Below are 22,282 nucleotides of genomic sequence, written 5' to 3' on the forward strand. Positions count from 1 at the left end.
CGGCCTCCCTCCCTGGGCACCTCCGGGAGGGGTGCGGCGGGGCGGGGCCCCGCATGCAAATAAAAGCCTGGGGCGGGGCCCCGCATGCAAACCACCGCCCGGGGCGGGGCTTCCTCTCGCATTCATCCGGCCCCGCCTCTCCGGCGCGCTCTTGAATAATTCAGCTCTCCGCTCTTTCGGAGCCAATCAGGACGCGGCCGCTGCGGCCGCCACCCTATAGGCAGCCGCGCGTCACGCCATTCATGCCGAGCGGCCGCCTCGGGGCGCCGCGGACGCGCGGGGACGGCCCGCAGAGCCGCTTCCCGGCCGTGCCAGGCCCCCTCCGGGCCGCTCGTCAGCGCCGCCAGCGGCAGGGACCCCCGCAGCGCCGAGAAAAGGGGCCCATCCGTCAGCGGTTGCGAAAAAGAGGCTGAAAGACTTCACAGAAAGTTGAATCCTCAGCTGGAGAGAGCCCCACTACTGCCGTACCGCGTTACACAGCTCCGCTGCCAGGAGCCCGGGTCCCGCTGCAGGGGAACAAGACCCGGGCTAGGAACCTGTAGTTACGTGGCAGTGCAATGGCACCACAGCATCTCCGCCTCAATGCGAAGCTTGATGTTACCTCAGACAAGTTTTCAGTAATGGTCAGTGTTTCAGCCAAGCTTCAAAGGTGAAATTATTAAATTAAAAGACTCCTTTCTCTCATCTTCTTGCAACATCCAGCTGTTCTACATCGTAGGCCAAAACAAAGCAGCGGTATCAGCCTGCATCACAGTCCCATCCTGGTAAAGGCACTGTCATGGTGTGGTGCTGAGCCAGGCAGCCACAGTTTCCCAATCCTCCCCGCAGTGGTTATTAAATTGTAATTGTTTTGTGCTGAATCAGGGAGTCTCTGCCCTAGCGAAACTCACTGGGTGGCTCTTGTTCATCAATACAGTTCCACCTTGGCATAAGCAGACAAGACTCTGATTGAAATCAACAGGAGCGCGTTTGACCTAATTCCAGGACAAACGTGAGCCCCGTGGGCCGGACTGGAGCTCTTCTGGCTATGCCTGTTCTTAGAAACTCACCTCCCACTGCCTTTAATCTGCAAAACAGTCTGGGAGAGCAGAACTGCCGACAACCCTGGCTTTTGAAGAGGACTGTCAGAGTGAAAACACAGCCTCACAGAATCACAGAATCACTGAGGTTGGAAGGGACCTCTGGAGATCATCTAGTCCAACCCCCCTGCTCAAGCAGGGTCACCTAGAGCACATTGCACAGGATTGCATCCAGGCGCATCCGCCTCCTTGGGGGGAGGAAGAGGAAAGGGAGGGTGCGTGTCAGAGGAGCTGTTGGGTTAGACCCTCAGTTCAGTGGAGCCCTGCTGACTTCCAGCATCTGATAATACAGGTGTGTGCATGAAACAGGAATCGGCAAAGCGCTTGCAGCAGATCGCTTCCACCTTGGGCTACGATACTTCTGACCACGCACCAGGAAGACGGCAAGGTGTCGTGTGCTGACAGGAACTGTATGCAGAGGTACAGGCTCCTCCTGGCTCTGACTCACACCGCCCTCCGAGGGAGCTAAGGCATGGCTGACGGCAAGACCCGATGCAAACAAACTGGTGTAGGAAAGGGGTTATGTAGCCACCTAGTCGTATGACCAAGAGCAGGCATTCAGCAGCTAGTGCTACTGGGGTCCAGACAGCCTCCCCAGAGCATCTCTCTGTATAACTTATTAACGTTTCTGGGGAAATTAACACTCAGGAGCTTGCATTGTTGGAAAAGGCTTTTTATTCTTTAGCCTTTGCATCTTCCCCACCCCCAAAAGAAACTCAAAACATTAATTATCAAATAAAATGCATCTAAAACAACTGGTATTACATTTCTGAAGAAAGCTAGATACTGAACACAGCCCTGCTCAGCATCCTTCTATCCACTGAGCAGGCTTTCTGGCACCCCTCACTGGCAATTTTGCATAGAGGCTAAAGCAGATTTGGTACCTGGAAATCCTGGCAGAAGGCTCCCATGGTAGGGCCTGGAAAGCAATGATGGGATACTGATCCTCAGTTTGGAGCACAACAGCCACAGGACTGGAAGGCTCATGAGAAATCCGTAGCTTCTTTTTTTGCTGAAGGATCTCTCACTTGCAAAAGAAAAGACAAGGAACTACAGCCAGGAAAAGGGATGTCAACAGATGAAACAGAGAGGGATGCAGTACGGCCCTGGTGAGAGAATCAGACACAGTGTGCTGATATAATGGCATCATTTTAATATGATATAACACTGTGTGGCCAAAACATCTCAGGACAGCCATTACAGTACAAAGCTGGGGTGTCATCTGCAATGCTCTGGAGCTTTCTGTGACCTCTGGTTGATAAAACAGTGCACAAAGCCCAGAGTTTCCTGCTCTCAAGTATCCAGAAACTTGATTCCTGTGGCTGAGTTTTATGGCTGTGACTTTGTTTTTCACATCAGAATCTGATCCGATGTTTGTTGGTGCAGCTGAATGACAGAGGCTCAGGATACCACCACTGATCTGATCAGCTTATTCTGCCCCAGCTGACCTCAGTGATTCTCCAACCGTTCAGACTGGCCTAGCACAGTGGTTCTTAACATATGAGAAAGACTGTCACCAGCAAAGTGTTTTCTAATGGTCCACAGAACAGCCAGAGATGACAGATCCAGTCAAAGAAAGGCTAGTGGTCCATGAGATCAGAAAGCTGGAGAACCAGTGGCTTCAAGGACAAAGCAGTGTGTATTCCAGTCCAGAAACGCCCAGCTAAGCTGTACACACTGCTTGGTTGCAGTAAATTTGCTTTTATGGACGAGCCACCTCCTGGTTGAGTGAGGCCAGTTGCAGTGGTCAACTACCAAGTTGGTTATCACGGGCTCTATTTTCCATAATACTCCATTAATCAAGAAAGCAAATCCTGAATACAGCTCTCCCCTTCATCCCACATCACTTCTGCACACGACAGCAACTTCAGTGATTAACATCAACTGGCAGCTTGAATTCCTTTAGCGAATAAAAGGCAATTTCTCCATGGTCCACCAGTGCAAAGACCACCGGGACATCCCCACTCTGATACGTGACCTGCTTCAAAGCTCGGAGGGATGGAATCTGCTCATCAAAGCTGTAGAGGGAAAAATAGTTCTCAAAGCACAGAAGAATACATAAACCCAGGTGTCCTGGGACGTTTCGATTATCGGAGACAGAACAAAAGCTAGACAATTCACAGCAATGAGCCAGGCTGCCCTCAAACTTCACCCAGCTGGGCATCCCTGAAAATCAGTGATCACAGTGGTCACCTTCTGGTCTCATGAGCTGGTAGTGACCCTCCCCACACTTCTCAATCAAAGCAGAAGGCTGCCAGCAGCGAGAGAGCACGCTGCATGCCAGGAACCAGGAGCTGTCAAATCCTTTGCCGAAAACAAGGGCAATCGTATGCTGCTCCATGCTGCGCCTATTAGATGCGGCTCACAGGGCTATTGGCAAGTTGCCAATCCAATACAATCTAAATACTTTTGTGCTAGGAAGATCTTTAGGTTGCTGGGATCAACATCTCACCTCCTTTTAATTCTACAGAGTCTGCTCACTCTTAAATGGAAATACTTGTGTAGTAAGAATCATCCCACTCACTCCTAACACAGACCTTTGTAAAACTGCGTTACCACCTTCCTTCCTCTGTCTCTACTGAAGTTGCAAAGAGTTGAGAAGAGGCAGTTTTAGTATATCAAAATTAGAAAAGGCAGAAACTGAACTTTGCACCTGCCTATGGAATTTAAGTATCAGATTCTGGATCTGGCAAGAAAGCAGATACCTGCCCTCTGTTTCTGCCTCAGCCAAAATCACATCTGACAAAAATCAAAATACTAAACCCATGGCCCTGAGCCTGTAGTCACCTCTAGGCAGGTACATCTCTGCATAAATCCACAGGGATCTGCACCAGCTGAGGATTCACATACCATACAGCTCTCTGCAAAATCAGGCTCTGTGTGAGTTTCACAGGCATTGCATAAATACAGCTGTGGCTGCTTCTTGCTCCTGACTCCAGTAATACCCACATGAGCAGCAACCAGATGACCAAACAGCGTGGGCTGAGTGCTAGGGCTGGGGGAATCGTCAGCCAGACTCCAACAAAGGAGGAACAGAAAGCAAAGGAAACATCTGGGCAGGACCACCCTAAAGGCAGGCACTCTGATGATCTGTAAAGCCTACAAGATCCTGGGTCATTTACAGACCATTGGGACTTCATTTCCACAACAGCAAAGGGGTTATTTCAACAGAAATCATAACACGCCACGGATACCTCCGTACACACATCCTGACATATGGCTTTCCAGGGTTCGTCTTCTTAAACTTGGCCACAGCATCTGCTTGATACACATTGAAGTCTATCGTCATGCCCTCTGTGTCCTTCTGCAGCCTGCAGGAGAGAGAACACATCTGCGTGCTTATGGGATTGATGTCATGGGGTATAGATACAGCAGAGGCAGGAGGGAGCAAAAGCTCTTGAAGCCTGTCTAGTCTGGGCCTTCTAAAAAGTTTCACTCCCCAGACAAATGACTGACCCTGTAACTGTTCTAATTACTTCCCAGACCTTCCCCCACATCCTCATGTCAGACCAGACCAAACTCCTTCCCCACATCTGCCATGCCCTCCCTCTCCTTGCAAAACGTACCACAAACAAAAGATACAGGAGCGAAGCACTGCCGCAGCAGGGATGGCAGCACATTTCAGGGGTGAGGCAGAGGTGAAACACAACCAAACCTCTGGATTTGGAAACAAGATTCCCTGGCCAGTGTGCAGACAGGGGACATCAGGAGAAGAGAGCAACCCCCAAAGTTACAGTCAGCCTGGAATGCCTTGGCTCCCTGACCCAGCGCTTCATGGAAATACCAGCCCTTTGCTAAAGATGTGAGAGGGCCATGGAGCAGAGCACTGGATTCTCTTGGCATCCTGGACACAAGGCAGCTCCCACGCTGCTGCTGAGAGCATCTTGCAGACCTCACAAGCAGGGACCATCACAAGACGCCCCCTCTCCGTAACAGCTATGAGCTGGCTGGCAGGATACTAACCGGGAGGCTCCATCCAGGATGTGGGAGGGCTGCAGCACACTGATCTGCTGGAGGACAGCAGCTGGAGGGAGAAGGAACAGGAAAGGATGAGACCAAGTATTTCTCTCCCAGGGCGCTCCAAGCACTCCACCACCACCCACAAGTCTTCCTCCTCCGACAATGGCTGGCAGCACCACAGTCACCACTGGCTACTTCAAAGACCTCAGTTTCCTCATCTCCTCCCAACACGCAGCCCAGAAAGCCCTGCAGTTGCTTTGCATCTTGCCTGCCTTGATTTCACATGCCTAACAGCCTAGCAAGAAGGACTGCAATATAGCATGACATGGGGAACAGATTAGAAGACCTCCCAAAGCCCTGTTTATCCTGGCACTTGAATGGGCTATAGAAAAAAAATGCAAAGGCAACAGGACAAGCCTTCTTCCCTCTCCCCCGTCCGTGCCTGGGCTCCTCTGTTCTTGGTTTGCCCAGGCCTTCTAATGAGACTTTTCCTGCTTAAGAAACTCTCCCCTAAACTGATGTTCAGCATCTCCACATCACCCCTTTTGCTGCTGTCAAAGGCAACCTTTCTGTCCACTGCCAGTCTGTAGTGCCATTTCAGGGAGTGGCGTGTCCTTGCCACATTCCTTCCTCCCAGAGCCAGTACCTGATGAGGTGGCTTCATCCGGCTGCAGAAGTGGGGTGACAGCTTGGTCCCAGAGATGTGGCGGTCGTTTCCAAACTTTCTGCTGGCTCCTCTGCTTCAGGAGGGCTTTGTACTCCTGCCAGTTGGAGCAGCGCCTCACCTCCCTGTCTGCATTGACACTGCTCTTGTACCTGCTCTCCCTCTCCAGCTGCTCCCTCTCCTTCCGCGACAGCTTCTCCCGCTTCTGATTGATGCGTCTGCACCAGCAAGCAGCATCAACTTCCCTCCCCGGCACGTTCTCCGGCAGGAGCCCCTTGTCAGGTGAGGGGAGACGTGTGCACGGCTGGTCTGGGGCCAGGTTCGGCAAGACAATGGTGGTAAAATCCCAGCGGGGCGTGCGGGTGCCAGGGCTGCTCTCCCTGTGGTCTCCAGCCTGACTCCTGGAGGGGCTGGGAGAAGCCTTTTCTTCTCCTGTATCAGGAGGAACTGAGGCTGACTCTCCCCCTCCACTGCCACCATCTGACTCCTTTGGCTGCTCTAACAAAGGGGTCTCATCCACGAGGAGGCAGCCGGAGTCTCCACAGCCATCATCAGCCTTTTCGGAGGTCCCTTCAGCTTCTGGAAGGCCCTCAGATACTTTATGTTTCTTCTCATGTGACCTAAACAAAGAGGCAGCAGCATAAAAGGGAGGGAGAGGTTCAGGGTGGGATTTTACTCCCTTTGAATCCTGCCTCCTCCCTGGTAACAGGAAGGATGGAGTCTGCCGAGCCTGAAGGAAGGATGGAAAGGGTGGCAGAAGCCCCCACACAGGTGTCTCTGCAAACCCCAACAACAGCATCTCAGCTGCCAGGAGGATGTTTGCTTGTGTGACAAAACAAGAAAGGAACAAAGCAGACAAAGACGAGCAGAGCGTGCCAAAGGCAGTACAAACCTCTCAGCAGCCCTGCACGAGGCTTGGCTTCAACACCCAGGAAATTCCCAGTCTCAACTTCTGTACAGTCCTGCCATAATGCTCCCAGTCGGCCCTGCAGCCTTCACACAGCCCTGAGTGCCTCCATGTGAACATGATAGACACCAGCCAAACGGGACAGGCCTCAGGTACCAGCAGAGACTAGGCAGAAACTACCCTGCCAGCATCGCATACTGGTGCGAGTTCCAGTCCCTGGCTCCCAGAAAAGACAGGACAGTTCTTAAACCAGCAGTTTTATCTCCCAGCTCCTAAAACTCCACCCTAATTTCTTGGGCACCAACTTACTTGGTAACAGAAGGAGACTTGCAGTTCAGTCTCTCCCTCCCTCTTTCTTAAAGGGCGATGCCACCTACTGGAAACTGTCATAATTATTAGCAAAATTAATAGTTATGTCAGCACTTATTTGCATTTTGGCAGCTTCTAGAGGCTGTGTGCAGGGACCAGGACCCCACTATGCTCTCCGCAGTACAGTCCTAGCACGGGGTGGACAACAGAAGGATGGGCACTGCAGTGTCTGCACTCCCTCTAAAAAAAGGGCAAGAGAAGACATCTGCCATGTGTTTCTTCTGCACTGACCTCTCTCCCCTTATATTTTGGCATCTCATCACTGCAGATGGGAAGCACAAGGGCAGCTCGCCCCCGTTAGCCCCATGTGAAGTACAGATGTGACCAAAGGGCTGACCTGCAAAGAGTTCAGGAAGGGCACTGGGCTAGGGGCAGGAAGAAGGCTTTGGGAGCATGGGCAGAAAGAGGTTCTTCATCACAGGAGCTGTGCTATGAATTGATCCTGCCCCTCTGACCACCTGGATAATGCCTCCAGGAGTCTTTCAGCTACATGAGATCATGTGGGATGGCCAGATTTCAGCTCCAGAACTCCAGACCGCTTGCAGGGGGCAAATGGGGGCAAATGGCTGAGACTGGGGTTGTATTTGTCTCCTGCTTTGAAACACAAGTGGCACAGGGCAAAGTTTCTAGGCAGGCAAGGCAAAGGGTTAGTCTATGAGAGCACATCAGGGGATGCATCCTTACCGAGGGCTGGAACTCCTCCTCCTTTTGCGATGGTGTTTCCCAGAGCTCTGGCAATGACTCTCCAGGTTCAGCTGCCTCTCGTAGGGAGACAGGACAGTGCTGCAGGGAGACACCGACACAGGGGCTGAGGGCAGGATGGGGTGCCAAAGCTACCCTTCTGTTCAGCCCCCAGAGTACAGCAGCAAAAAACTTTTTTCCAGGCACAGAAAATCCACAAGCAGGACCAGGATGGTCCTCAAGTTATGCCCCATTTCATGTTCACGATCATCTCCTCAAGATGGAGTAACAAGGAAGGGTGGAGGGCCACTTTTAGCCTTTAATCCTCCCAAAAGGTGAAATGCAAGGTTTCCTCAGTTCCCTTCTCTGCCCTTCAGTTGGGACCATACAGTGGGCACAGAGCTGCTGAGGATCTTCAGAAAGGAGAAAGCAGCATGGAAAGGAAAAGCCAGTTACCTGGGGTTGAATCTCAGTACAACATAACCCAGTTGCTTCAAGTGGCTGAACACCTTAGAGCAAAGAAAAGCAAGAAGGTTAAATGACTACCCTAAACTAAACAGTTTACTTTAGCACTGCTGCTGCAACTGGGTAAACACGGTGTGGCACCAGCAGAGGAGAAATCCCTAGGGTTAGGGCCCAAAAACAAAGGTGAGGAAACAGGAACTGATCATACAAAAGAAGGTTACCAAGAAAGACTCGGAATGACTCTCCTTCCCTCCCTAACTGTCCTACCCTGCCCTCAGCCCCTGGAACAGGGCAGGAGGCAGTGGCTGGGCCTTCACCCTCCCGCAGCAGCTGGAGCTCCCAACACACCTGGTAATGTGGCAGGCTCATTGCCTCCTGGGACAGCAGGATCTCATAGGCTTCCTGGATTGACAAGGGCAGATCTCTGTAAAAGAGCTGAACAGAGCCCTGAAGGGCAGAAACTTGGTGTTTAGGGAATCGCAGGGAACCAGTCTGTGCAAGCTCACCCCAGTCCCTTCCCCCTGGTCCTGACAGCTGGTATCAGCATGTGATATCCATGCCTAACCACAAGCCTACAGTCCCCCTCACGTGCACAGTTCCCTGACACTGTGGTTTTAGCAGAAAAGCCAGGTAAAAAGTGTTCACCCTGACACCCTAGCTTTAGCAGCAAAGCCATGAAAAAGTTCCCACCCACAGCTCTTAGCTCCTGCATCGCCGCTGCCCCCTCAGCTGTACCACTAGATCTGTTTGGATGATGCAGCCAGGAGCTTAATGCTCAACTGTTAAAATAATCATTGCTTTGAGAGATCACTTTCTTGAACTTTGATGATTTCTGTGATTCAGGACGCAGCACAGCTACAGAAAAATTTAGGACCAGCACACCTGAGAGCTGGAACAACAGAACTGATGACAGCGTTTAGGCTGGCTCCTCAGAAGCCCTTACTGCAGCACCAGTGATCCCAGGGCCGGTTCCCCCCAGGCGATACCAGCTAACCTCCAGGAGGCAGTTTTAGGCTACGCCTCTCTTTCCTTTTTCTTTTTTTAGTATGTGTTTACTCATAAAACACACACAAAAAAACAAAGCACTAGGAACCACACCTCTCCCATGGGATAGGCCAAAGGCATCTAACTGATCTTTTCTGCTTCTGGGGAGTGATTCTGTACTCAGCAACTGACTAAACAATTTTACTTTCAAGTCAATTTGTTTATGATCTATTGTTTGCCAAATTACCAGAGGCAAAAAGCCCTGCCTTTGCAAGGAGGACTCAGGGGAAGGCATCAGCTGCCGGTAATCTGATTAAGTTTTGCTAAGGGAAAACAAGCTCCCCTTTAGTTTGGTGCACCTATTCAGCTGATGACAGCTGTCCGTGAAGAGCCATAAATCACTCCACAGCCAAAAAAACCAACTCCAGCCCTAACTAGCATTTCTCCAAGCAGAGGAACACTGAAGAGCAACTTGGTCTCATTCCCCTCTCAGCCACATCAGCTTTACTAAGTCCTGTCAGCTTCTTAGAGAAGTACAGAAAAACACAGTGCTAATGAACTTGTGAACCTTGTTACTGCAGAATATGTAAAATATGTTGGATAAGGGGGAAAATCAACTTATAACAGAGCAGGCACTGACCAGTCTCATATATCCTAATTACCAGTATACCATATCTGAAGAAAAAACTTTCTCAGTGTCAAATCTTTTCCAATTAACCCCTGCAAGGGAGGGGAAGATACTGGTTTGATCTGGTTTCCAGAAATTTCCAGAACACTGGGTTTTCCTGGATTGTGGAAGTCCAAGCCCTGATACACAGATCTGGATAAAGCAGTAACTGATATATAAATACCTGTGTTTTATCACCCTCAGCAGGCAAGGAGAGAAATCTCAGCAGGAAACTTGGTAAGTACGTTCCTTACACTTCCTTCAGTTTGATAGAAGTGCTGACTTTCTACTGTTATTGTAACAAAAATCCAGATCATCCAAACACCCTCCTAGACTCTGTTGTCATGTTGACATAGGAGTGGGTTCAACTTGATACCAGCTGGATAAAGTGGCCACAGATCCAACTGACATCCAGTGTCAACGGCACAGAGCACTTTGGAGTACTACATATGAACCCATGGCCTGCAGAGAAACAGCTCCATCAGCTACCAGGCTAAGAGAGACAACCCCTTGGGAACCAGGTGTTTATCAGCTGCTCAAACTGCTGGAGTGACCAACGTGCATCAAGCGATTCCAGACTTCAGTCTAAAAGTGTTCAGCTACCACAGTTCCTTCAGTTATTCAGGAAGGACCCAAGGCCCCCATCCATGCACAGGCATCCTACTTACACACTCCAGCAGATAGAGAGCTTCCTCGGGCAGCAGACACTGTTTGCCATGCTCTGTGAACCCCATGGTGTGCCAGAACTTCCCCTGGAACAAAAGCACAAATCCCTGATGGGCTTTGGACATTCTCTGCTGACAGCCAGGCTCTCCCTCATTTGAGAGGCAGATTAAGGAGTCTGCAATCACCAGCAGGAGACGATGGTATTGAGGACATTCTGCACCAGACTCACCGCAGGGGACTGCAGCTCCACAATGCCCTGTCCTGGCTTCCACTCAGCTTTCACCAGGTTGCCCCTGAGAAGGTTAAAGATTAGCTTGTTATTACCAGCAGATGTAACACAACCATCTCCTGTGGTAGCAATGCAACAAGCTCAGGAAGGTGTCAAAAGGCAGCAAACTTCCAGCTGGCGTTTTTACAGGGTAAGGCCTCAGAAAGACCTCGTCCTCCGGATCTAGCAGTATTAGCTGAAGATTTTATTATCGCCAACTAGTTAACAGTGTCTTAAACCAGCACCACAAACACCTGCCCACAGACACAGAGCCCTGCTGGAGGTGTGTGGCCCTGACTGATCCATGCTATATCATACAAGATTGTTCAGATGCTCCCAGGACAGAGTCTCAAATTGCTGCATCCCACCCGCAAAGCAAAGTGCTAAGTAGGGAGAATTTACCAGCAGAGAGGAAACGTAGGGTGACTTTGCAAGAATGCAGATGTGCATTTTTGGTGGCTGGGTCAAGGAAAGAGGAGATAAGACCTGTGGGGTCTGCCATGGATTTGCTCTGAATCCTTGGTCAGTACCACAGTTTCCACTGCTGCCCCAAACATGCGGTTATGGATGCACTGGAACAAATCCGCTTGTGACCAGAGGAAGGTGGCAGTCCAGCCTGTCTGTCCTGCCTGTCTCCTGGAGGTCCCCATCCTCAAAGCAACATCCTAAAGGCCTCTGCAGTGTGAGTTTGTGCCAATGTTTATCACTACTGACTAGTGCGGATGGAGAAACCAGCCACCAGAAAAAAAAAAAAAAAAGCAGACCAAACAGAGGAAAAGCGTGTGCTGAGGTAGCGTGTGAAAGTCCCCCAGGACCTGATAACTTCCAGAGCCTGGCAGTGCTGTTGGATCCGCCAGAGCTGATAAACCTGGCGCAGCGGGAGTCAAGCAAACCTGTACAAGGCCACACGCACACACGAGCATCAACAAGGGCTGTATGACTTGAACCGCATCCAAGAGGGCAGTAGCTGCTGTGCGCAGACATAAAGGACTACGTACGCACCCAAGAACAGCCAGGACCCTTTGAGGGGCTTCCTGAACCCCTCCTCAGAGACCACCAGCTTCCCAACCCTCTGCTCCAGCGCTGCGCCGTTGCTCCAGCTGGGGAGCTACGAGCAAGCGAGCGAGCGTGAGGGAGGGAACTCGCTGCGCTAGCTGTTATCTGCTATTAATCACGGCTCGATTCTCTTAACAACACCAGCTCCCTTAACAGCAGGTGTTCGACCTCCAACAGCAAAGCAGCCCGGAGGGGCACCGGCTCCACGTCCCCGCCTCCTCACGGGGCGCTTGGCGGCCGAGCGCGACCCCGCTGTCCCCAGCCGCCGGGCCACGCCGGCGCGCCTGGACGGCGGGCGAGGACGGCGCCGCCGGGCCACTCACAGCCGCTCCACGCGCTCCTCGGAGAGCAGCTGCCATTGCTCCTCCCGGCACCGCCGCAGCTTCTCCGCCTGCTCCTCGGAGCCGTCGGGGGCGAAGTCCTTCTGGCCGTGCGAGCGCGGCGGCGCCTTGCGGGCGCGGGCCGCCAGCAGCTCCGCCGTGCTGCGGGGCGGGAGAGGGGCCACGGTGAGGCCAGTGACCCCCCGCCGCCGCCGCCCCCGGACACCCCGCCCGCCCGCCCGCCTCCCCGGGGCCTGGGCCCGGGCCCGCGGCGGCCCCGGCCCCCCGACGGCGCCTTCCCTGCCGGCCGGGGCGAGGCAGAGCCCCCCGCCCCAGGCGCGGCCCCCCCCCCCCCCCGAGGTCGCCGCGCCGCACCCGACCCGGGACCCCCCACCCGCCCCGTCGGGGGCGGCGGCGCGCGCTGCCCCTTTAAGGCCCGTCCCGCCCTCGCGACCCCCGTACCTGAGGCGGCGCGAGCCACCCGGCTCCATGGGCGCGCGCCGCGGGCAGCCGCTTCCGCCGCGGCTCCGCCGGGTCCTAGCGCCGGCCGGACGCGGCGAGCGCTAGCGCTAGCGCGCCCCCTGCGGGGCTGGGGGACCGCACGGCGCGGCAGGCTGGGACCGGCTGGGACCGGCTGGGACCGGACCGGACCGGACCGGCTGGGAGCGGCTGGGAGCGGCGCGGCGGGGCAGTGCTCAAGGGCTGGCTGTGGACACGGAGGCCGGGCGCTGTGACAGGCTCTGAGCCACACGCGAAGGCCGTGCGTTGAGCCGTGCCCTGCGGCCGCGCGCCGGAGCCGCGCACGGAGCTCGCGCTGGGGTCCTGCAGCAGGGCCGCGTGCTGCGACACACACCGGGGCCGTGCATCCAGCCCTCCCCAAACGTGCCCTGCAAAACGCGAGCGCCGTCGTTATCCTTAAGACGACCGCCCAGGATGCTGGGGAGCTGGCGCGCTGCTGCCCGCTGTTCCCCATCGGCATGGGTGCTGCTGTGCCGCCTGCTCACGGCTCATCGAGCGTTCCTCGGTGCGGTGGCACCGGGCCCTGTGTGTGGGGAAAAAATACTCCACAAGATGCAGAGCAAGGGAGCATTGAGACTGCTGCTGATGGCCTTTAACGAAGGCACTCGGAGGGCCTTGCCCATGACCCAGATTCAGTTTATGTCATCTGTCATGCACAGATTCAGCCCTAGGATTTTGGCAGTGATGTTCATGTGGCCAGAGGTGATTTTAATTTGTGGGGGTTTAGCAATCGCATGCAGTCAGGAGTGCCAGGCAGACTGGAAATGTGATTTAAGGAAGCCAGCATCTGTACAGCACCAAGCCTGCTCACGACAAGTTATTCTTCAAGGGCTTTTGACAACCTACAGGGAGGGTGTCAATTCAAAAATAATCACCTAGCCCACTCGTAACCCGGCCGTACTTCAGCACACCTAGCACACAGCTGGGCTAACATCTTAAATGAAAATTCAAGCAAAGGGGGCAAAGGCAGATAAACTGAAACTGTGCCAAACTGCTGAAATCTCAAGCCTTGCCCGTAGATTTATTTTAAAGCTGCCAACTGAAAGATTTGCTGAGCTCTTTCGCTGACCGTTTCTGAGCTGGTAGCGCCCCCAGCTGCAGCTGCCCTTGGTTCATACCTGAACTGGGGCAAACCTGGGTGCTCTGTGCTCCAATCCCCTGAGAACAAGCTCTGGTACCACGGGAAAGTGGTTTCTCCCTTCGGCAGATGTCACTATTTCTTCCAATTCGGCTGTAAACGGAGGCCGGCTGGGTGCCATTGCAGCATGGGTCTGCTGAGCGTGCAGCCGGGCTGTAAAACTAGAAACCTCATTGTGCCGAGGAGTTGCGTCTGCTGACGAAGCTGTATTTGCTCCTGAGGGGTGCATGAACTAACCTGGCAGGGAGACGCACCGCAGGTTCAAGTTTCACCTCAAGTCCCTGTCTAGTTACTGTGGGATAGCTCGTGAGAGTTAGTTATCCTCAAGTAAGAAAATTACAGCCTTTTCCCACAAAAGTCTCTGGTTCCCCCTGCAGTTTCTCGATAATAGTACGTTGACAAAATGCCAACAGAGGGAAATGAATGCAAAAACCGTTCCTCTATATTTTATACTGAATGGCTTAATTTTCACTTCCTACCTTGTTATTTCCCCCTCGATGAACTGACCCTTCCACCTCCTGCAGGAAGGTGAAGTGACTTTGCTCAGCGTTGCGGGTCTGTAGTACCCGGGGCAGGTCATGGGGGAGGAGGGCTCGCGGCAAGGGCACCCGGCTCAGCGGAGAGCCCCCGGGCATCTGCTGGCCCCATTACGATGGGCAAGGGGGGGTCCTGTGCAGCACCCACTAAGCGAGGGCCCCGGGTGCCTGCCGCCCCCCGGAGCCAACCCCATCCTGGCTGCAGCCCACCGACCTCCCAGGAGCCTCAGTTTCATCATTAATCTAAATCATTAATCTAAAGGAGCAAAGCCAGCGACTGAACGCAGAGACTGTGGAAAGCAGCAGCACTTTCCCTCCCTGATTTACTAAAAATACATATTTTGGAGGACATTCTGCCTGCCCAATTTTAACATAATCCCAGGACGCCACATACTGCTGCTTTCAACTTACGGGCCATCACCCCTTTGTTTAACTCAGTCTTCCCTTAAAATAGATATGTTTAAATTGCTGCAGGAAAGACTCTGATCCAGAATTTGCTTTTGTCACCCGCTGTGATTGCAAGACCTAGAAACGTCAAGATTAATTTCAGCATACATCTCTACTCAATACTAAGATTTGGAGCTGTCACAGGAGGTCCTGTTCCCCACAGGGGCACCAACGTGGCCTTGTCCCCACAGGACTCCTGCTCTCCCCAGCTGGAGCCTCTTAACGACCCCTAATTGACCAAGTCTCGGCAGCTGGGTGCAGGTGGCCCTGCGGGGGCTGTGCTTTCTCCTTGTTGCTTACAAATGGAGGGTGCAGTTAGAGCTGGGGGGAATCTTTTTTTTTTTTTTTTTTTCTTCTCTTTCCTCTTAGATATTTCTCTGCTTCCAAGTTTGGATTTCTGATGGGAAGCATTTCTACAGCTACCTCAAAACCATGACTGTGGTGCAGGTTTTTTCCTTGAATTTGGGATTTTTTTTTTTTTGCATGGGGCATTAGCAACCCCCCTGTGGAGGAGCTGTGCATGGTGGAAAACTGAAAAACCAGCTTGCAGGGGCTGGACTGGACGGGGCTCTTGCAGCGTTTCAAAGCTCTTGGCGGCAGCGTTGGGAAAAGATGGAAGAGTTTAAGATGTTCCTCTTTGAGCTAAAAATGGTGGGTGAAGGTGTTTGGCTGCTGTAAGGAGGCAACTGCATGGTGAAAAAAGAGGACTTTAAGTGAGGAGTTGCTCTGGGGAGGACTTTGGGCTGTGATGCAGCTGGGTGAGGCTGGGGAGGGAGAGCCAAGGCCTGTGGCACCAGGGCCCCTGCTCATCGCCTCGGCGCGTGGCCAGCCAGGGCCCGAGGGAGCCGGCGCTGGGGCTGCTCCCCCAGGGACACCCCTCGCCCCGCGGGAAAGCTTCTCCGATGCATCTGGAGAGATGAAACACTGAATGCGCCGGTGCCATGAGATGCTGCAGGAGTGTGCGTCGCCCCGGCGTGCTCGCGGAGAAGGTAAGCTGCGGTGGTTTTGCTTTTTTTTCCCCTTCTTTTTAATTTTGAAATTATAAATTGTAAAAGGGCTGCCGGGGCTGAAGGTGTAGGATGGGCACCACCTCAGGCAGCAGCCGGCTGCCAGCTCTCCCGCTGCCATCTGGCTAGAGCGGCCCGGGTGCTCCCCGGGAGCTGGTGCGGAGGCACCCCGGGGCCGCGGGCTCTGACTCATGATCTCTTTGCAGCCTGTTTGTTTGTTTTCTTTCTCCTGCTGTATCCAAGTCATGTTTGTGCAGTCCCTGTAATCACAGGTCCCCTGCAGCTAACTCCTGGATGAACTTTGTGTAAATGGGCAAATAGTCTTTTTGGAGAAAATGGTGCGAAGTGTGGAGCTGGCATTGCTTTCTGCTTGTGTGCACTGTGCAGGGCAGATCCAGGTGGGAATCGCAAGCTGCCTGCTGTATACTCGAGCTAAGCCGCGCTGCCAGGTACAGCTGCCTCCTTTAATCCCTCTGTTTAACAAATCCTACAACACCTGGGACAGTGTTTGGAAATATCTTAGTAACTCTGCAGAAACCAGCTGTGCCTCAGCTGTTTGTGGTTCAGACTTTATCTATGCTCTGATAAGCGGTGATGACTGGAAATGAGGGTGTCTGAGATGGGTAGCATGCCCCGTCAGCTTCCTCTCCGTCACAGCCCGTGGAGTGCGTCCCGGTACCACGAGGTTTGGGGCTCAGATGCTCTGCGTCATCTGGGACAGAAGCAGATGTTATAAACTCTGTAAACAGACAACTGCTTGATTTCTTGCATGCGTTGCAATTACGTGTTGTGTTATCACGATCGCTTAACGCTGAACTATGTTCATATCATCACTGTGCAACAACTCGGTTATCAGGGGTTAGCAGTAGCTCAGCGTACAACTGTCTAATTACTATACTTGAGATATCTTCCCCTAAAAAACATAATTAACTCCTAGGTTTTAGAGCATCATATAGACAATTTAAACTGCTTATAGCAGGGTATATGAAGGGAAGGCTTGGCAATCATTTTAAACAGGACTTGACAGACCTTAAATATACCTTGAAGTACTTGATTTCATATAGAAAGCAGATAACAATGTCAGATATTATAGTTTACCTGTGGGGCGTGAGACTAGTCTGTGCTCTAGGCTCGCCTGGGCTTTTTGCCAAATTCCTTAGAGTTGTAGGATGCTTTTGATGCCTCTGGTAGCGTGTTACAGCTGTGGGTTTTGGCCTTTCATGCAGCTTTTGTTTGTCAGAGAGTGTTGGGTAGAGCCTTGTGGCCAGCAAGGAGATTTTGGGGAACCTTTCTGGGCTAAACTTCTGTTGTCATGCGTTGGGGCTGGACTTGGGAGGGATAAGGACAACATTTTTAAGACAAAGCTAATGTTTTTGAGAACTTGACTTTGGGCATTAAATGATTAGTACTTCCAAATAACTAAGGTGTGCTGTGATTCACTATTGCCTACTGTTATCTTCTGATGGTTGGGGAAACAGAAAAGCCTAAATTCTGCTTTCTCTCTTCTAGTGATTTTGTTGTAGAAATCTTCTCAGCCTGACCATCTATAGGCTACAGCCCAGTTGCTTGGGCTTGGCTCTGTGGCAGGAAAGCCTGATAAACTATTGCTATACTGACTTGCATAAAATGAGCTTGCTGAGGCCCCATGTAATGATCTGGCAGAAGGGTATGACCTGAACCTAGGTTTTCAATCACCACTATATGAGTTTGTTTCTAAAGCCAGTGTCTGTTAGAACTCCAAGTATTTATCTGAAATAAGTTACTGTAACCTGCATATTGCTAATTATCTGTGACAAGCCAAGTAGCCACAAACAAAATCCAGCAAGATGGTTTAAAACAGCCAGGCATCTTTCTTACCTCCTTGATGCGCTGCACTGGGCTGGGAGAAATGCTGAATTATTTCCATCTGGAGAGAACGGCTGGAGCTTTTCTCATTTCTACCATTCACCTTGGCATTCTGCTCGCGGTTCGTTTGAGCAGATTGAAGTTTACCCTGAGATGCTGGCCCTGGAGTAAAGACACCTTGGTGTTTTTGGGTTCCAGACTTCAAGACTGTGGATTATGCACCTTGCTCAAACTTTAACTTCTCCACAGTCTGTTTGCCTTCATTGGGTGCTTTGAACTGTCTTCACTGTGCATTGGTCTGGAGAAACCTGCTGCTTGTTGCTGAGCTTTCCACAAGAGAAGCTCTCTGATGGGGACGTGCCTTTTGGTCAGAGACCTGCAAGTGAGTCAGGACTCGAGGGTGCCTTTCAGCAGCTCGCAATGGGGCCTGGGAAGGAGGAAGTATTATCCTTGAAGACAAGGAACTGGGAGATCAAGGGTCTATTCTTCAGTGTCTCATTAGCTCGTGAAGCTGCTCTAGGCTGTTCCTTACCTGTTCTGGGCACCCCAGGCGTTAAACCAAACGGGATTAACAATTCATGCAGTGCTGCTTGTGAGGCTGGGTCCATAACCACTCTGAGTGTCGAAGCAGTGGCTGATTAAGGCACTAAAGAAGGGTGAAAAACAGTTGTTCGGTGTCTGAATCAGCAACTCTTGAGACTGCTAAACTCTCCTCTCTGTGTTGCTGCCTGCATTTTGAAGCAAGTCTGTGCGTGGATTAGCTGGAGCACTAACAAAGTGTGCTCTTCTGGGCCCTTATGTTTTATTAAAGTGCTACGGAAAGGGGTTAGAATAATGAAGATGCTGTAACAGCTCCAACAAACAAATCAGCCCCGTGAACACATAGGCCCTGTCTACGGGACGTTGATGGTGACTGGTGGAGACAATCTTAATTATGGCAGGGCAGCCTGTGGATTTGTTTGCTCCGTTAGCGTAGCTAAAAAGGTGTTGCTTCCTTTCCTTTTTGCTTGTGGGAAGCAAACTGCAGACAAGGTTACTAGATGGGGTAGGGGAAGGGAAGGGATAAGTCTCCAGCCAGCATCTGGCACAAAGCAGGCGGCACGGGAGAAGAGCAGGCCGTAGTGTTGGCTGCGATTGTGCCTTGGGCTATTTGAAACCCGGGCTGCTTTTGCAAGCTGGCCCACGTCTGCTGTTGGAGAGCCCGCGGCATGGGTCCGAGAGCCTGACGTGCTCTGCCCTGAGGAGGCAGGTGCTGTGAGGCTTCTCACAAGTCATCGGTCGGGCAGTGTCCTCCTCGCCCTTCCTTTGTATCGTTGGCTGTTGGCAGCTTTGTCTGATGCCTCTGCTCTTGACACAACCCCGTGTTTTCATGCTGCTACTTGCTGTCATGTACCAAGCCCTCGCTCCCAAGCGACTGGTGAGCGCTGGGGGGTTCTGTGGCTATATGACATTGGCAGCCCCTTAGATCCCTTTTGGGGATCCCCAGCTGCAGGGCTTCAGGAGCTGAGCTGGGAGCCCGGTGGTGCCAGGGCTGCTGGGACACCCTGAGCCTCGCATCGGAGGGGTCCTTGATCTGACTTTAGAGGCCCCGACTGCCCCACTTCTCCTGGGGTCCCACACAAGAGAGGACGAGCCCTGCCATCCCATGAGGACCTTTAATGGGGTTTCCAGGTCTCTGCCTGACTTCTTGCCACCCTTGTATGGGGCTGACCTTGACTGAAGGCCACTTTCCGACCGAGTGGTACTTCTTGCATTTGAAGTTGAATGGAGCCAACATCAAGGCCACTTCATGGCTCTAACTCCCTTTTGTTTCAAACTTATAAAATGACAATTTTTCTCTAATGTGCCCATAGTATTTTATGTGATTGAATTCCATTTGGGCTAAAAAGTCCGATTTGTAGAAGTGGTACGTTTCTGCACAAAAAGGGCTATGTAAGTGGTGGAGAAAATGCTCAGCTGCAAAGGGCTGTTATTCCTCTACCAGTCACTTATGAGTCTGGGGCTGGACTGTCAATCCAGCCATCTGCTTTTTATTCCTCAACAAGGTTTTCTGCTAGAGGATAGAGTAATTTTCACCCTACCCAACAAAGCTGCTTTTTGTTTTGGGTGGGTTTTTTGCCCCTTTTTTAGTCCCCTAAAAATATATTGGGAGCAGACTCGGCACCCGCTGGAGATGCACTGTGTGCGGTAATGCTGGGGCATCCAGATCACCCGCCTGCGAGGACTGGGTGTGCTGGGTCCCGCTGCACCCACACTGACTGTCCCAAGCTCGTGGGGCTGGCGGCTGCGCTGCCGGCTGTAATCCCACACAAATGACCAGTTAGTTTTTTCTTTCTTTTTCCCCTCCATAGACTTGTGCTTAAACTGGAAGAAATTCACAGCCAGCTCCTGCACTGGGAACTGCCACAGGTGCTTGCCTAGGAGCGGAGGCTGCCAGGGGAGTTCCTGGCTACTGCGCAGGGCAGTTTGCGTCCTGCTGCTGCTCTTGGTCATCGTGGTGGTGTTGAGCTTTACAATAGCAGCTGACCAACGCCTCCATCTTGGGGAACTGCGATAGCAGCACTTGTTCCCAAACAAGTATTGCAGCCCAGCAAACACAAGCAGAAGCAGGGGTACTTCAGCTGCCCTTGAGCACGAGGACTGAAACTTCAGTGTGAAGGGTATAGCCATAAGATGTCTTGCAGAAGGAAAAGGTCTCCATATTTTTGTCTTTAATCAGAGTGAAGAGACTTCACTGCGCATCATCTATAATGCGGAATAGATGACATGATGGAAATGGACCCTCTGCAGCCTTGTTTGATCCTTTGAGTGTTTTGTTTGGCTCCCATGCCAGCCACTGCCTCATGTACGTGCATCGGGAAGCACGATTTGGTGTGTGGACTGCACCCCTCGATGCGAACCTCAGGACACCTGTGTTGTGCTCTGCCTCGGATATGGTTTTGGAGTAGCTCACATCAGTGTGTAGCTGAATTAACACCACTTATTCCATTTATCTTAGCTGGGAGCACTGAGGAGTGACACTCAAATCGTTTCATGTCCACCTATGTGGCTTTAAAAGCTAAGAGGTGTGCTTGGAGTGAACTTTGGAGGGGATGTAATTCTTGTGCAGGAGTGCTCTGAACAAGTCTTGGAAATAATGGAAGGCAATGCCACTGAAGGGAATGGAAGTGTTTCTTCCCACTCAAAGCCTCATTTTCCTTCTTCCAGGAGTTCCAGCTGTTGCTGAGAGCTGTCAATAGCTATGGGGATGGGTAGATTTAAGCAAGAAGCTGTTCCAGCAAAATTGGCTGCACTGCATCTACTTGAGCCAGGTGTAACTTTATCCTAATGCATCTAGAGAGACTACTTTTTCCCCAGTGCACTCCTAAAATGAGATGGAGTCTATGCCTCTTCCGGAGCTGACTCCAAAATGCCTGCTAGCAAGCTCCCCTGCGTATGGGAGACAGCATGGGGAAGGAGCAAGTTTTGTTGGAAACTAGCTGGAAGGTCAGGCAGGGATAATCCAGCCAGCCTAGCCGCATGCAGCGGCTCTGAGGGGGAACGGTCGAGGTTGAAGCCCTCTTGTTGTACCTACACATCCAGAGGTAACCCTGGATATAAAACCCTTCGGTTACAGCGTGAAGTGCTATACCAGGATGCCTGCAGCGGGCTCGTAGTAGCAGTGTGCAGCGCTGCTGCCGAATGGATGAAATAAGGTGTCTGTACGGTCAGTGGGGAGGGTCGTCTCGCTGCCTCCGACTGCTCTGTGGGAAGGAGAGAAAGTAACAGAGGGTGGGGGGGAATCTGCAGGATTTGGGTGACAGTAGGATGGACCTTACCCCCCTTGCAGGCTCAACCAAAGGGTGCGTGTGATGGGCTTGAGCCTGCAAATAGCTGGCCCTGGTGAAGCCAGCGCTCACAACCTGGCGCAGGGAGCCTTGGCCCGGCCGCATCGCCATGCTGCAACCCTGCAGCTGGAGATGGGCGCCGTGGTGGGGGCGAGCCGGGGGCTGCCTCGGCGTCGCAGGGCTGGAGTTGGTGCTCTCCCATCCGGTTCAGCTTGCTGCGGGTGACGGTCGGTGCTGTGTTGCTGGTATAAAACAAGCTCCTGCTCCTGGGGAGGGTTTGAGGTTGTCGCAGTTGTTTTGAGTGGCAAGGTGGCTCCCAGAGGCTGCTCCATCAAAAAAGCTGAGCAATGTCCAGGTCTGAGAGCAGATTAACATGGGATAATGTGAGCCTTGGACATGCAGGAAATAGGAGTGAGGGCAGGGAGGTGATCTCTACTGTTTAGGGCAGTGGTGAGACCAGATATACTAAAATTACTCATACAGCTTTAGTATCAAGGTTTTTAAAAGGATATTGAAAACTTGGAAGGCATGTAGAAGGGTTTGGGAAATGCCTCGGAGGGAGGGAATGCGAGAACTTGATCTGTTTAGTCCTTATCAAATGAAGGACTAGATGACTTAATTACACTGTAAGTACTTTCTGAGATAGCAGAGAGCTCTTTAATCTTGCAAAAAAAGGCACAATGAGAGCCTGTCTGAAGGATAAAATCAGACCAATTCAAGACAGAAATACCATGCAGCCTGCTAATGACTTCGACCCCAAAGGGGAAATTTTGTCTCTTGATGAGATGGCATGAATGGCCAAACTCACCTTATACCTTACCTAAGGTATATAAGGCAATATTCATTAGAGTACTCGGATGGGGAGAGGAGGGTTTTC

The 22,282-nt window shown here is 52.1% G+C and overlaps 1 protein-coding gene across 3 annotated transcripts; it reads right to left on the minus strand.

Annotated features, from left to right (window-relative positions):
* Positions 1-2,209: 2,209 nt before the first annotated feature.
* On the minus strand, positions 2,210-12,593 carry TSEN54 (tRNA splicing endonuclease subunit 54). Of its 3 annotated transcripts, none has more exons than XM_067308495.1 (11): positions 12,549-12,593; positions 12,090-12,248; positions 10,672-10,735; positions 10,445-10,528; positions 8,474-8,572; positions 8,117-8,169; positions 7,664-7,762; positions 5,686-6,323; positions 5,043-5,103; positions 4,286-4,390; positions 2,210-3,097 (listed from the first exon to the last, which is right to left on the minus strand). In XM_067308495.1, the coding sequence occupies exons 1-11, from the start codon at positions 12,575-12,577 to the stop codon at positions 2,947-2,949; spliced, it is 1,542 nt and encodes a 513-aa protein (XP_067164596.1). In that variant the 5' UTR covers positions 12,578-12,593; the 3' UTR covers positions 2,210-2,946. The 3 variants fall into 3 exon arrangements, with proteins under 3 accessions (XP_067164596.1, XP_067164595.1, XP_067164597.1); XM_067308494.1 differs by having other exon boundaries at positions 4,274-4,390; XM_067308496.1 differs by lacking the exon at positions 8,474-8,572 and having other exon boundaries at positions 4,274-4,390.
* Between the last annotated feature and the right edge of the window lie 9,689 nt (positions 12,594-22,282).

The sequence above is a fragment of the Apteryx mantelli genome, chromosome 19 (assembly GCF_036417845.1).
Source record: "Apteryx mantelli isolate bAptMan1 chromosome 19, bAptMan1.hap1, whole genome shotgun sequence".
Taxonomy (NCBI): Eukaryota; Metazoa; Chordata; class Aves; order Apterygiformes; family Apterygidae; genus Apteryx; species Apteryx mantelli.